The sequence below is a fragment of the Thalassophryne amazonica genome, chromosome 4 (assembly GCF_902500255.1).
Source record: "Thalassophryne amazonica chromosome 4, fThaAma1.1, whole genome shotgun sequence".
NCBI lineage: Eukaryota > Metazoa > Chordata > Actinopteri > Batrachoidiformes > Batrachoididae > Thalassophryne > Thalassophryne amazonica.
Window position 1 is genome coordinate 137,461,352 of NC_047106.1, and position 14,586 is coordinate 137,475,937.

At 40.6% G+C, this 14,586-nt stretch overlaps 1 protein-coding gene across 2 annotated transcripts in view; it reads left to right on the forward strand.

Moving 5' to 3' along the window:
* zc3h4 (zinc finger CCCH-type containing 4) overlaps positions 1-14,586 on the forward strand; it is a 30,456-nt gene that overhangs the window by 9,576 nt on the left and 6,294 nt on the right. For both annotated transcript variants that reach the window (XM_034168662.1, XM_034168663.1), the window contains exons 4-10: positions 1,447-1,645; positions 4,860-5,002; positions 5,195-5,297; positions 5,507-5,637; positions 6,187-6,303; positions 9,996-10,107; positions 12,068-12,177. In XM_034168662.1, the coding sequence (XP_034024553.1) occupies positions 1,447-1,645; positions 4,860-5,002; positions 5,195-5,297; positions 5,507-5,637; positions 6,187-6,303; positions 9,996-10,107; positions 12,068-12,177 (915 nt within the window). The remainder of the gene's footprint in view (positions 1-1,446; positions 1,646-4,859; positions 5,003-5,194; positions 5,298-5,506; positions 5,638-6,186; positions 6,304-9,995; positions 10,108-12,067; positions 12,178-14,586) is intronic.

The window sequence follows — 14,586 nt, forward strand, 5'->3', positions numbered from 1 at the left end:
TGTTTAATTGATGCATCAGATTAAACTAACGGAAGTGTTTGGTGAATTTATATGAAAATTCACATAATGGTAGCACTATGGGGCCATATCTGATTGTTAACAGTGTACTTGTACAAGATCTGGTTGCAATTTGTCATCCTACGTTATAAGGGATATAGTTGATGATGTGTTTTCATATGTACTTGCACGTGGGCAGCTCGATGGCTGCAGAATGATGGCTGAGGGTAGAGTTCAAAGCCGTAGAAGAAGAAAAATTAAGATCATAAACAAAGCAATAGTACAGTGTGATGGTACCCTCTCATGAGCACATCCATGTGTTGCAGGGTAGCACATGGAGAATGAGCTGGGGTGGCCTTGAACCGGGAACTTTCTGCTCTGGAAACAAGTGCACTAACCCCTTGGCCTACTACTCTGGCCGATTAATTATTTTTTTTTTATATAAATTTTAATGTAAATTTTTTTTTTTTTTATTGCAGCGGTATACACACATTTATTAAAGGAGCAGGTACAAATTTTAAGTTATGTAATTGGAAGTGAGTGGACTTAATTGTGTATAAATGTCTTTATTTTTGTACTTGTGAATATTCTTGAGTGATTTGGCAGTTTTTCTCATGATTAAAATCCACCTAATAACTCAAATCAATCAAGTCTGAAAATTGCCCAACAACAAAACAGCTCGATATGCCAACAAAACATTTATTAAATCAAATTTAAACATTAATCAGTCAGATGTATGCCCCCCTCTACCATTTACACCCGCCTGGCAGTGATTTGGCAAACTTCTGATAATCCTGTAAAAAGTACAAAAACATACCTTCTCCTTTAAAAAAAATGTGGCTTGTGTTTATTATAGCATTTATTGTTTTGGAATGACTAACAAACAGGAGAATTGACTCATTATCCATCTGTTTGTTCATTCATGCACTTTATTTTACAGGGTCTTTCCAAAGCTGAGGAATGTTTTTTATTTCTGTGGTTAATTCAGTAGCATGTTTCTGTATATAATGTAAAATTTGTAAAAGGAAAAGAAAGGCTTTTTTGCATTTCCCTTTGAAGAACATGACAACTTCAGGTTACTTGAATTTCTATTGAAAACGGTCAGAATGGCAAAAATCTCATATTTGGCTTCAGGGTCACCACAGCAGGTCTGATCTGGATCCACATGTTGATTTGAAACAACTCATTTGCTCTACACACGGATGGCCTTCCTGATGCAACTCCAGATGTTCAGAGAATGAGACATGCGGTCTTGAATCAGGAACAGTTTGCTTTTGGAAGCAATAGCACAGACCGCTTAAGCTCTGAATACTCAATAATTTGTTTTCTTTTTTACTGTAAGATTCATCAATTGTCAAAATAGTTTAAATGTATTTTTTTGTCAGTAGTGTGAAGACATCATGCATGGCTTTAATTGGAGTGTAACTGAGATAGTTCTGCTGTTTTTAGTCTCACGGTGGTTACTGTGGCTCAAAGAAGAGCAGCTACATGAAGCTGGACAAACACAGCTATGGAGGCTATGATGACTATGACGATGACAATTATGAGGGAGAAGAGGATGAGGACATGGGAGATGAAGACTATGATGACTTCACCAAGGAGCTCAACCAATACCGCAAGGCCAAAGAAGGTGGTCGCAGTGGCCGAGGTGGGTTTCTCAGAATGAGTCAAAGATGATCAAATTGAAAAATGGCAGTATTTAGTTCCTATAGCCGAAATATTTGAGCAGTTGAGAATTAATTAAATGGAACCTTGTATATAACAAAGTGGAATTAATTCAGAGAACTCTAAAGTATCTGAACCTTTCCAGTGTAGAAGTTGTCATCTCACAGCAATTGGAAAGCTGTATCAAATTTCTTATGATCTAAAGAAAAATTGGACTTGGATGTAGTTGAGGAGGCTTTAACCTGTGCAGCACTTCATACTATTGAAATTTGTTGTTTGTTCTCCTTTGGGCTTCTTTGTTTTACATGCAGATGCAGTAGTGCATGAGGAGGTATTGTTTTTGGCCAAGTGTGTCCATGGTTGAACAAATCAAATTTGAAAATAAACTGGTCAGAAGCCAGTGTTGAATTTTTGGACCGAAGCTTACATGTGGGATTATATTTTGAGTGACATTTTCTAAGGTTTTTTTCATTCATTGTGTCTATGGCTACTATTAAATCCTATTATGAAGTCACATAACCTTTTTATCACATGACCTTTGACCTTGGGTGATCTTCAGAGGTCTAATTCATTGAAATGGCCTTTTTGAGCATTTAGTCAAAGAAATACCTATGGTAACTGTTTACCTCTAATATAAAGTCATATATCAACTGTATGTTGTTCACGTCACCCTTGAAATTGGGTGACCATAAAAGGTAAAACTCTGTGATGTAACTGAGGACCGACATGAACTGTCTGGAGACACACGTCTGTCTTCTTCAGTCCTGCATTTCTCTGACTGCTGAAGATGTCCCTGTGAACATTAATCAGCTTACAGTGTACTGGATTTCACTTCCTCATATTTTTGATGTCTTTTTATGAAAATGGGGCTTTTTATGAAAAGATTTGTGTAATTATGGGGGGTAAATGCATAATATAGAGAACCAAGAAGCACGTTAAATGACATCAGATGATCTCTCAATACAGTGGGACAAATAATGGGTGTTATGAGTGTGTGGCTCTACTCTTCTTTTTTTTTAGATATTTAGATATACTTTACACTAGTAGACTTCTACCTTAGATTTGGAATGTATAATATACAATTCTAGATTTTATGCGGACCTGCCTCTACTGATGACCTCCTCAGTTTAGGTCAACAGAGTTCCATCCTTACTGTAGACAGCTTGGATGGTTTGCCGTTTTCCCCTCCTGAGTACCTCACGGTCCGCCAGAGTCATCTTGGTGCCACCGAAAGTCCTTCTCCATGGTTACCCCCAACTGCTCCCACACCCGCTGCTTTGCCTCCCTCCATGAGAGGCTGCCACCCTTCAGGCCTGTTGGTACCTTGCAAACTGCCTCCAGAGTCCTCCAAGATAACATTTCCCAGGAGTAGTACTCCTTCAGTCGGACAGCTTCCCTGACCACCGGCGTCCACTGTGGTGTTAGAGGGTTGTTGCCCCTTGAGGCACCTAAGACCTTCAGGCCACAGCTCCCCGCTGCAGCTTCAGCAATGGAAGCTTTGAACGACCACTCGGGTTTAGATCAGGGAGGCCGTTCCTCCCAATCACACCTCTCCAGGTGTCTCTGTCATTGCCCACGTGTGCGCTAAAGGTCCCCCAGCAGAACAATGGGGTTCCCCACCACAGCCCCATACAGGACTCCATTCAGTGACTCCAAGAAGGCCGAATACTCTGAACTGCTGTTCAGCGCATACACAGAAAACAGTCAGAGTCCTGTTCCATCCCCCGGTGTAAACGCCAACATAGCGGTGCTCAACCAGGGACTTGTGAGTATCCCCACACCTGCCCGGCACCTCACACCCTGGGCACCTCCGGAGAAGAATAAGATCCAACCCCTATCAAGGAGAGTGGTTCCGGAGCCGAGTCTGTGCGTAGAGGCGAGGCCCACCAGATCGAACTGGTAGCGCTCCACTTCCCACACAAGCTCCGACTCATTCCCACACAGCGAGGTGATGTTCCATGCCCCAAGAGTTAGCCTCTGCTGGCCAGATCTGGTCAATTGAGACCCTCAGCTTTCACTGCCACCCATGGGACAGCACTCCTGACACCAGAAGTTCCCACCTGCCACCCATCTTGAAACAATGGAGTGCTTCGAGCTGCTGCTTCGTTGGTTTCATTTGTTTTATTTCGCTTTATCTTAATTTTTCCCCACTAAAACCCTAAAAGAGCATATGTCTGTGAGGAATATTTACATTTTTTATGTTAAACTGACTTGTTATGGTCTTCTGAAACAGTTGATAGATGTATTTTATGCTAACGCCGATGCTAATGCATTAGCATGTCTATGGCGTTTTCAGTGTTAAAGTTAGCATGAAGCTGCTGGCATTTCAGCATGTTTGTGCATTTGTTTTCTGTATAATAATTAATGGCTCAGTATTTGTTGTCGTAAAAGAGTCAAATGTATTACAAATTATAATATATTTTAATTAATCTTTATTTATATATTAATAATAATAGCAACAATAATAATAGTAATAATAACTAATAATGCTGCAATACAATTTTAGAGAAAGAGACATGAGTCACATGTGTCATTGTGAAATGACCACATTGTTTACAAGTTATACAGAGAATGTTACACATATAATGAGTCGGGCTACAGTTTTTTATTTAGGTTTTATGGTTAACAGGTTATGCTAATTGCTCATTTGCAGCAACCAAATACCTCTTTTTTCACCATATATTTTATAACATTTATATGTTTCAATGTTGCTTTATGGCAACTCAGCACTTTGATAAAGCAGTGCCATTTGAAATAATTATTTTTGTTCTTTATTATAAACTGTTTTATTCTTTATTATTTTATATTTCAACAGCCAAGGGACATTTGATGATTTGTTGATTTTCAAGTATTTTAAGTTTTCAAATAATGTTCTGTTGTTAAATAAAGTGATGGAAGGAGAGAAAAATTGTTTCCCTGGCACTTGGGGCAACTGTTTGTTGTGATTTGGCGCTATATAAGAAAAAAGTTGATTGATTGATTGATTGACTTGTTAAAAAAATTCCCCGCTAATCCGATTAATCGATTAATCATGTTGAAACCCCATCAGCTTCATTGATGATCCAAATAATCGTTTGTTGCAGCCCTACTTCCTAGAAAAAGTAAACACAGCTTGACATTCTGGCAAATACAATATTTGACAAAACAATGTTTGACTTCTCTTTTTTCTAACACTCTGTGCTTCACATTCCCTGCAGGAGGCAAATATCGCTTGAAAAACCAGAGGGGCCGCGGCATGATGAGGGGAGGGAGGAGAGGAAGAGGAGGGCGAGGAAGAGGAGGGCGAGGAGGAAGGATGGGAGAAAACGATGATGATGGCGGCTATGGAGATGACATGGAGGTCTGTGTTTGCAATATCTTTGTTTTACATGAGTTTTTCTATGTTTTGTGTTTCTGTTGACTTACCCAACCTGTTGAATTCAGACAGGCAGGCAAACAGTGGTTACTTTTTGTTTGAAATGAATGCTGAAGTTTGATCTGTGCAGCCATACACAAGAGACTGTCATTAAGTGACAGTGTTGTGTCTTTGTAGTATGGTGACGATGATTTTGACAACATGGGAGATGAAGATTGTGACGACTACTCAAAAGAATTCGGTCAGTACAAGAAATCCAAAGACCGGGACAGAGGCAGAGGTGAGCTGCTTTATCTGGGTGTGTGGGTGTTTTCTTATTGTGACCTCAGTTATAAACATAGTAGTTTTAAGCTAACTCTGAGCAGGTTTTATGTTCTGCCTTCAGTCCTTGAAAGTGTTGCTGTTTACACTGGCAAAAAATATTAATATGTTTTTCCTTTGTTTTGTTTTTTTTTTCTGTCTTTCTGACTTCTTTAATTTGTACATTAGGGTGTAAATATAGCCGTGGGCGAGGCAGAGGTAAAGGAGGGCGGGGTTTGCTTAGAGGAGGAAAGCTCCGAAACCGAGGGAGAGGAAGAGGTGACATGGGAAATGACGACAATGGAGAACTTGACAATGGGGTGAGTCTTTTGTAACTTCTTCATGAGAGCAGCCAGGAGCAGCCATGCAGCCTGTGCTGTCAAAAAGTCAAAGCCCAACATTGTACAGGTTTTTGCTGCACCTTTGTTCTCCACGAGCCAGTTTCACTGATGAACATAACAAGGTGAAGGCCTTCATCAGTCAAGTCACCTGATGATGTGAGCAGCTGGAATGAAAAGCTGTAGAATGCTGCTCCTGCGTGGCATACATGTGTGGGACTGTGCCACATCCAGCATGTCTCAGGAACCAGTGTAAACATCGAGGAACAAAAAGTGATCAGAAATAATACAGTATCAGTACTGAACAAGACCATGCCAGTGTTGGAGTGAGATTTCCAAAAAGAAACAAAAATTTTACACAGAAGTTTTAATAACATTAAAGTTCATAAATATTTGGGCATTCACTTTTTTTGCTCTGTTTTTTTTTTGGGGGGGGGGGGGGGGACTACCAATTTTTAAGATTTGTGTAATTATCTTTGTTATGAATATATTATTTGTGTTTCATCTCTGATCTGAATGTGTGTATTTTAGGATGGATGTGGTGGTGATGGAGGACTGGGAATGGGGAGAAGGAATCAGAATGACAAGCACCAGGATAAGAAAGGAAAGGCCATCTGCAAGTACTATATTGAAGGCCGATGCACTTGGGTAAGAAAATATACATATTTCTTTATTGAGCCACACAAATCAAAGTTGAACAAAAATCCTCTAACTGGTGAAACATTGCACACATTTCATGAGTTTCTTTTTTGTGTGGTTATTTTACTATAGATCCTCAATAATAGGACAGATAAATTGTATTATTATTATTATTATTGTACGCCACAGAAGGTATTTCCTACTTGTGCCAATCAGACTGTATATTTCCTCTCCCTACAGGATGAATTCATAACAAACAGGGTTATTCAGAGTTATTCAGTTATGTGCAATATTGTCAAACATCTTGTGCAAATGTCTTCCAGTCATTTCACCTAAATTTGTTGTACTGTTTCTGTACTCTGAAAAAATAATTTCCTTCAGGATAAATAAAGTTGATCTTTATTTTTTATAAATTTCAGTACGTGATGGAGTCACATTTTAAGACATTTAATAAAATTTAATACTACAGTTGCTCCAATTATTTTGTCAGGTATAAAGTCTATTTATAGGTTCATGAAATTATAGTTGATGGAAGGAAAAGGCCTCTTTTAATGTTAGCCGATAACATTTAATTTCAGTAATCCTCGTGATAATCAGGAGGTACTGACAGCCACACAGGCGGCCCTATATACATGCATTTATCAATGAAAGTCCACAAGTGCACAAACCCCCACTGTGAGGAATTCAGTAACAACTCGTTGTTTCAAATGTGTGCCCATACACGTCACCCTTTTAATGGACTGCTGTGTGCATGTGTTACGTCAAAGGTGATTTTGACGTAACACATATTCCTGAAATTGCAGATGAATACCATTTGGTATTGGGAGGGTCAATAGGTAAAGGGCTACTTCCATACCAATTTCACTTCAATATCTTGCTTCTTCTTGAAATAATCACGTTGGAGGCAGACGTTTTCAGCTGACCATCCTACATAAAGTTCCAGTACCGCTACTATCTGCACCAGTTGCAAATTGCAAGTGTTTATGCTTAAAACCAAACTAATAATAACAGTAGTAATAATAATAATAATAATAGTTACAACATCCACATGCTAATAAGAAAGAATGGTAAACAAAAAATAACATTATCAGGGTTCTCAACAGGATTTTTTAACAGCATAGGTCGGAATTTAGCGGGGCCTAGCTGTGCGACGGAACTTTTCAGGCGCGAGTATTGTAGGAGAGTCCGGGGCATTTCCCCCTCCCCCAGAAAACTTTGAAATTTATAACCCTTTGAAACACTATTCCCTGCATTTTGAGGGCCACGTTGTGTTGTCAACTGGGATGTTAAATAGTGCGACATGTTCTTTTAAAAGGGGAGGGGGAGGGGGAACAGATAAGCTCACCATTGCTGGTTAAATCACAGCATAGGGGGCCCCTATGCTCAACTGCGCTGGCGAGAACCCTGATTAGGAATGTCCCCAAAGTATGTTACCGGATTAGCACAAATACATAGCAAATATTGCCATATGTCATAATATGTTGATATATCAATATAAAATAAATGAATGCCAATGAGAGTCCTAGCGTGATTTCATTTGAGGCAGTCATTTAAAGTGGTTAAAGTCTACATCACATTCATCTATTTGCACACACATCAGAGTGCTGCACTGCACCACACTCTAATGTATATCAGAGTTGCTTCGGGCTGAAGGGCCTTGCTCTGATCTACCTTACTGATGTGTCATGAGGGTGAGACAGGTTTTTCCACCTTCCATACCCACATTTTTCTGTGCAGTTGTAACTATCTGGTCATAAGCCGGTTTCTCTAACCTTGCAAATAACGCATGCGGAACCAGATGTTGTTCATTTTAGGCGTTATCTGTTCCATTACGTTGCTCTCCCAAAATATACTGCATGCAATGTGTAACACATCTAGATGTAAATAGCAGAAAATAAAAGTTAACATTATGAATTTTCTTATTCTTTTGATCTCGATGTCAAATGTCTTCTGTGTTTAGCAAAAATAAATGAAATAGCCTTCCAATACTGTACCTGACACAGCGGACACTCAAGCCATGTAAACATACTGTGCATCTCGAAAGTATTCACAGCGCTTCACTCTTACCACATTTTGTTATGTGAAGGCCTTATTCCAAAATGGTGAAATTCATTTTTTTCCCCAAAATACTACTACACACGATACCCCATAATGACAATGTGAAAAGGTTTTTTTGTTTTTGTTTTTTGTTTTTGGAGGTTTTTGCAGATTTATTCAAAATAAAAAAATGAAGAAATCACATGTACATAAGTATTCACAGCCTTTGCCATGAAGCTCAAAATTGAACTCAGGTGCCTCCTGTCTCCACTGATCATCCTTGAGATGTATCTACAACTTAATTGGAGTCCACCTGGGGTAAATTCAGCTGATTGGACATGATTTGGAAAGGCACACACCTGTCTACAAAAAAGGTCCCACGGTTGACAGTCAGAGCACAAACCAAGCATAAAGTCAAAGGAATTGTCTGTAGACCTCTGAGACAGGATTATCTCGAGGCACAAATCTGGGGAAGGGTACAGAAACATTTCTGCTGTTTTGAAGCTCCCAATGAGCACAGTGGCCTCCATCATCCATAAATGGAAGAAATTCAGATCCACCAGGACTCTTCCTAGAGCTGGCTGCACGTCTAAACTGAGTGATCGGGGAGAAGGGCCTTAGTCAGGGAGGTGATCATGGACCTGATGGTCACTCTGTCAGAGCTCCAACATTCCTCTGTAAAGAGAGGAGAACCTTCCAAAAGGACAACAATGTCTGCAGCAATCCGCCAATCAGGTCTGTATGGTATAGTGGCCAGACGGAAGCCACTCCTTAGTAAAATGCACATGGCAGCCCACCTGGAGTTTGACAAAAGGCACCTGAAGACTCTCAGACCATGACAAATAAAAGTCTCTGATCTGATGAAACAAAAATTTAACTCTTTGGCGTAAATGTCAGGCATCATGTTTGGAGGAAACCAGGCACCATCCCTACAGTGAAGCATGGTGGTGGCAGCATCATGCTGTGGGGATTATTATTGGTGCCAGGAACTGGGACACGAGTCAGGATTGAGGGAAAGATGAATGCAGCAATCTACAAAGACATCCTGGATAAAAAACCTGTTCCAGAGCACTCTTGACTTCAGACTGGAGCGACAGTTCATCTTTCAGCAGGACAATGACCCTAAGCACACAGTCAAGATAACAAAGGAGTGACTTCAGGACAACTCTGTGAATGCCCTTGAGTGGCCCAGCCAGAGCCCAGACGTGAATCTGATCGAACATCTCTGGAGAGACCTGAAAATGGCTGTGCACTGACGCTCCCCATCCAACCTGATGGAGCTTGAGAGGTGCTGCAAAGAGGAATATGGACAAAACTGCCCAAAGTTAGGTGCAGCAAGCTTGTGGCATCATATTCAAGAAGACTTGAGGCTGTAATTGCTGCCAAAGGTACATCAACAAAGTATTGAACAAAGGGTGTGAATACTTATCGTGTGATTTCTTAGTTTTTTTATTTTTAATAAATTTCCAAAAAAAAAAAAAAAAACTGTCACCATGTTGTCATTATGGGGTGTTGTGAGTAGAATTTTGAAGGAAAAAATGAATTTACCCCTTTCAGGAATGAGGCTGTAACATAACTGAATGTGGAAAAAGTGAAGTGCTGTGAATACTTTCCAAATGGACGGTACGGGGTTCATTGTTGCAATTTCTATTTTGTGCCACCAGGGGGACCACTGCAACTTCAGCCATGACATTGAGCTGCCCAAAAAGAAGGAGCTTTGCAAGTTCTACATCACTGGCTTCTGTGCCCGAGCAGACCACTGTCCCTACATGCATGATATCCTTCAGTTATTTTATATATATAAATTTCCTTTATTGTCATTGTTAAATGCAGGGGACAAATTTCAGTGTATGAATATACAGTGAAATTTGTCCCCTGCATTTAACCCATCTTAATTACATTTAAACACAGTCCAACCACCAGGAGCAGTGGGCAGCCACAGTCCAGCGCCTGGGCAAGAAGGACACCTCCAGGCTGGACAAACTGATCAGGCAGCCTGGCTCTGTGTTTGGCATGAAGCTGGATTCTTTGGTGAGAGTGGCAGAGAAGAGAACACTGGACAAACTGCTGAACATTATGGACAATGCCAGTCATCCTCTGCACACAGTCATCAGCAACCAGAGCAGCCTCTTCAGCCACAGACTGCTCCTTCCCAAGTACAGGACCAACAGACTGAAAAACTCCTTTGTCCCTCAGACCATCAGACTGTACAACTCCTCACTCAGGGGGAGGAGGAGTAACAGAAAGACAGAGGACGGGAAGGAGAGGAACAGTAGTAGACAGTAAACCAGTAGCGATCAGTATATCTGGTATTTATATTTATGTATTTATATTTGCAAATTGCTTTTTTTTTTTACTTTCACTTTTGATACTCTGTGTGCTTCTTACCCCGTGTGCTGCTATACAATGCTGCACACAGCAGGACTCTTCCCAAGGGATCATTAAATTCTGTCTAATCTAACGACACCAGGGACAGAATTGTAGACCTGCACAAGGCTGGGATGGGCTACAGGACAATAGGCAATCAGCTTGGTGAGAAGGCAGCAGCTGTTGGCGTAATTATTAGAAAATGGAAGAAACACAGGATGACTGTCAGTCTTCCTCATTCTGGGGCTCCACTACATGGGAGCACCTGGTTAATGACCTGAAGAGAGCTGGGACCACAGTCACAAACATTACATTAGTAGCACACAACGCCGTCATGGTTTATAATCCTGCAGGACACGCAAGGCCCCCTGCTCAATCCAGCAGGTCCATTTGAAGTTCACCACTGACCATCTGGATGATTCAGAGGAGATATGGGAGAAGGTCATGTGGTCAGATGAGACCAAAATAGAGCTCTTTGTTATCAACTCCACTAGCCGTGTTTGGAGGAAGAGAACAACCCCAAGAACAGCGTCCCAACCGTGAAGCATGGAGGTGGAAACATCATTTTTGGAGGTGCTTTTCTGCAAAGGGGACATGACGACTGCACTGTATTGAAGGGTGGATGGTGTCATGTATTGTGAGATTTTGGCAAACAACCTCCTCCTCTCGCTAACAGCATTGAAGATGGGTCGTGGCTGGGTCTTCCAGCATGACAATGACCCAAAACACACAGCCGGGCAACTAAGGAGTGGTTCTGGAGTGGTCTGGCCAGTCTCCAGACCTGAACTCAATAGAAAATCTTTGGAGGGAGTTGAAACTCCAAACCTGAAAGATCTGGAGAAGATTTGTATGGAGGAGTGGACCAAAATCCCTGCTGCAGTGTGTAAAAACTTGGTCAAGAACTACAGGAAACATCTGACCTCTGTAATTGGAAACAAATGTCTCTGTACCAAATTTTAAGGTCTGTTTTTCTATTATATCAAATTCTTATTTCATACAATAAAATGCAAATTAATTATTTAAAAATCATAGTGTTATTTTCTGATTATTTTTGTTTTTAGATTCTGTTTCTCACAGTTGATAAAAATTACAGATGTCTCCATTCTTTGTAGGTGGGAAAACTTGTAAAATCCACAATGGATCAAACACTTATTTTGTATCTGAAACAGTAATGGATCAATGTTGGCATAGTTTTATGGAGACATTGTCCTTTTGTCACATAAGGAGTTGATTACATTAACCTTTATTTCTTTAAAACTGAAAGATTGGGCATTTTCCAGAGTTCTGTGTTTATTATTAAAATCAACATATAGACTTTTACAAAACAGGGTGTAGTTTCTTTCCTGTTTCTCCTTGACTCTAATTGCACGTGAATTCCCTTGTAAGTTGTTCCACACCACAGGGAAATGTGTCAATGGAGATGACTGCATGTTCTCCCATGAAGCACTTACTGATGACACACAGGAGCTGCTGAACAAGGTATGATTTTTATTTATTTTATTTATTTTTGGCCTGAAGGTTGCAGTATTTACAACTAAACCTTGTATATTCAGGCTTTTCTTCTTAATCCTCTTTTGGCTGCTGCTGTTAGGGGTCATCACAGCAGATCATCCATCTCACCCTGTCCTCTGTGTCTTTCTCCATCACATCAACCACCTGCGTTTTCTCCCTTACCATATTCATACACCTCTTTGCCTTCCTTCTTCTCCTGTCTGGTGGCTTAGATGCATTTGCAATACGGACATGGACAGTTCTGAATCTATTCACAAATGTCAGTAATCAGTTTTATCAGTGTTAATTGTGGGAGTAAGAACGCAACTGTTGGTCACCATAAATGAGCACTTAAGTTCCTTATCTAAACCTGTGTTTTTTCTTTTATTCAAGTCATTTTCTAATGGGTAATGTACTTTTAATGTGAGTACATTTACTATTTGGCTCTGTTACAGCCTCTCTCTTCGTATAAGCTTGTGGAGATCAAATCAAATCAAATCAATTTTATTTATATGGCGCCAAATCACAACAAACAGTTGCCCCAAGGTGCTTCATATTGTAAGGCAAAGCCATACAATAATTACAGAAAAACCCCAACGGTCAAAACGACCCCCTGTGAGCAAGCACTTGGCGACAGTGGGAAGGAAAAACTCCCTTTTAACAGGAAGAAACCTCCAGCAGAACCAGGCTCAGGGAGGGGCAGTCTTCTGCTGGGACTGGTTGGGGCTGAGGGAGAGAACCGGGAAAAGGTCATGCTGTGGAGGGGAGCAGAGATCAGTCACTAATGATTAAATGCAGAGTGCTGCATACAGAGCAAAAAGAGAAAGAAACACTCAATGCATTATGGGAACCCCCCAGCAGTCTAAGTCTATAGCAGCATAACTAAGGGATGGTTCAGGGTCACCCGATCCAGCCCTAACTATAAGCTTTAGCAAAAAGGAAAGTTTTAAGCCTAATCTTAAAAGTAGAGAGGGTGTCTGTCTCCCTGATCCGAATTGGGAGCTGGTTCCACAGGAGAGGAGCCTGAAAGATAGAAAGAGCATAGAACAGCTGCAGCTTCCACGCTGCGCACAGGGTTAAAACAGCTGTTTTTGGACTATATGCAACACACCACACAGCAACATTAGCAACAAGTTCTCGCTAAATGTGATCACAGTTTTTAACTTTAAAGTCTAAAAAAACAAACAAAACAACAACAAAAAAACAGACGACTAAACAGCTACGTGACTGAATGTGTGTTTGTGCTGCAAAAGAGATTCTCCACTTTTACCTCACCCTCTGTCAACACGTTAAAGGATCAGGTGACATTCAGCTGAAAGCGGACTCTGTTGTTTCACAAAGGGGAGAGATGAAAGAATCCAAATGGAGTATTTGTCCAATATCATGGTTGTTAACCTAAATTGTCTAAATCAGTATTTTCATTTTAATAAGACCTTTGCAGCACATTTTGTTGGACTGTGTTCCTATTTTAGTTATTCTGACAAAAGTACATTCGTGCAGCACAGCCAGTGTTCACGTGCATTGCGATGACATAGACATAAAGGCAGGAAAATGCTGCAGATGTGGAGTCTGACTTTTTTTTTTTTTTTTGCTGGAATGGTAATATTCTATACGAGTCAGTCTGAAGCCACTCTGTTAACCCCCAAAACGTGAATCAGCTGCAAATTGTGAATTATCTGCAAACTGTTAATTTTCAAAACTTGAATACTAAAAAAAAAAATATCTCCAAAAACGTGAATGCAGGTCTCACAGAACATGAATATCATTCATAATGTATGTATATTTTTCAATTTAAGCAGTTTATGGATTTCAGTTTATGCATCAATTACTGCAGGAAATCCTGATCACAAACTCTATCTCTGCAAAAATGATTTTCTTTTTGTTTTGTTTTTTTGGCAGGGGTGGGGGTGTCAGTACAGTTAGTGAGGCAAGCCCTGAGCAGTCTTGCTTCTGGTGCCAAGCGCCTGGTCCCACTGGGCGTGTCCCGCTCCTGGGACAGTGACAGGTGTGGTGTTTGCCTGGGACAGTACACCTGTCAAACCGTAACGTAGGTGTCAAACTCAGGGAGGACAGAAACATTCGTTGGAGACCCAAGTTCGAAAGATATTCACAGATTCAAAGTTCACGGCTCAACAGTCTTCAGAGAAATGTTGCAGAAAAGCAAACAGCACTAGTTTCTAACCTCAGGAAGGTAGACAACGAGCTACATCCTTATTTTATCCATATGAACCGTCCTCCGAGCTTGAAAATAACATTGATCTGAACGAGCAGGCGGCGGAGAAACTGAAGTGTCGGGACCGTCTACAAAGTGCAAAAAGAGACACCAGAAAAAAATTAAATACATTCAGGTGTGGTGTCACCGAATTCACTGAACACATCAGTGGTCTCCTGCTGGTT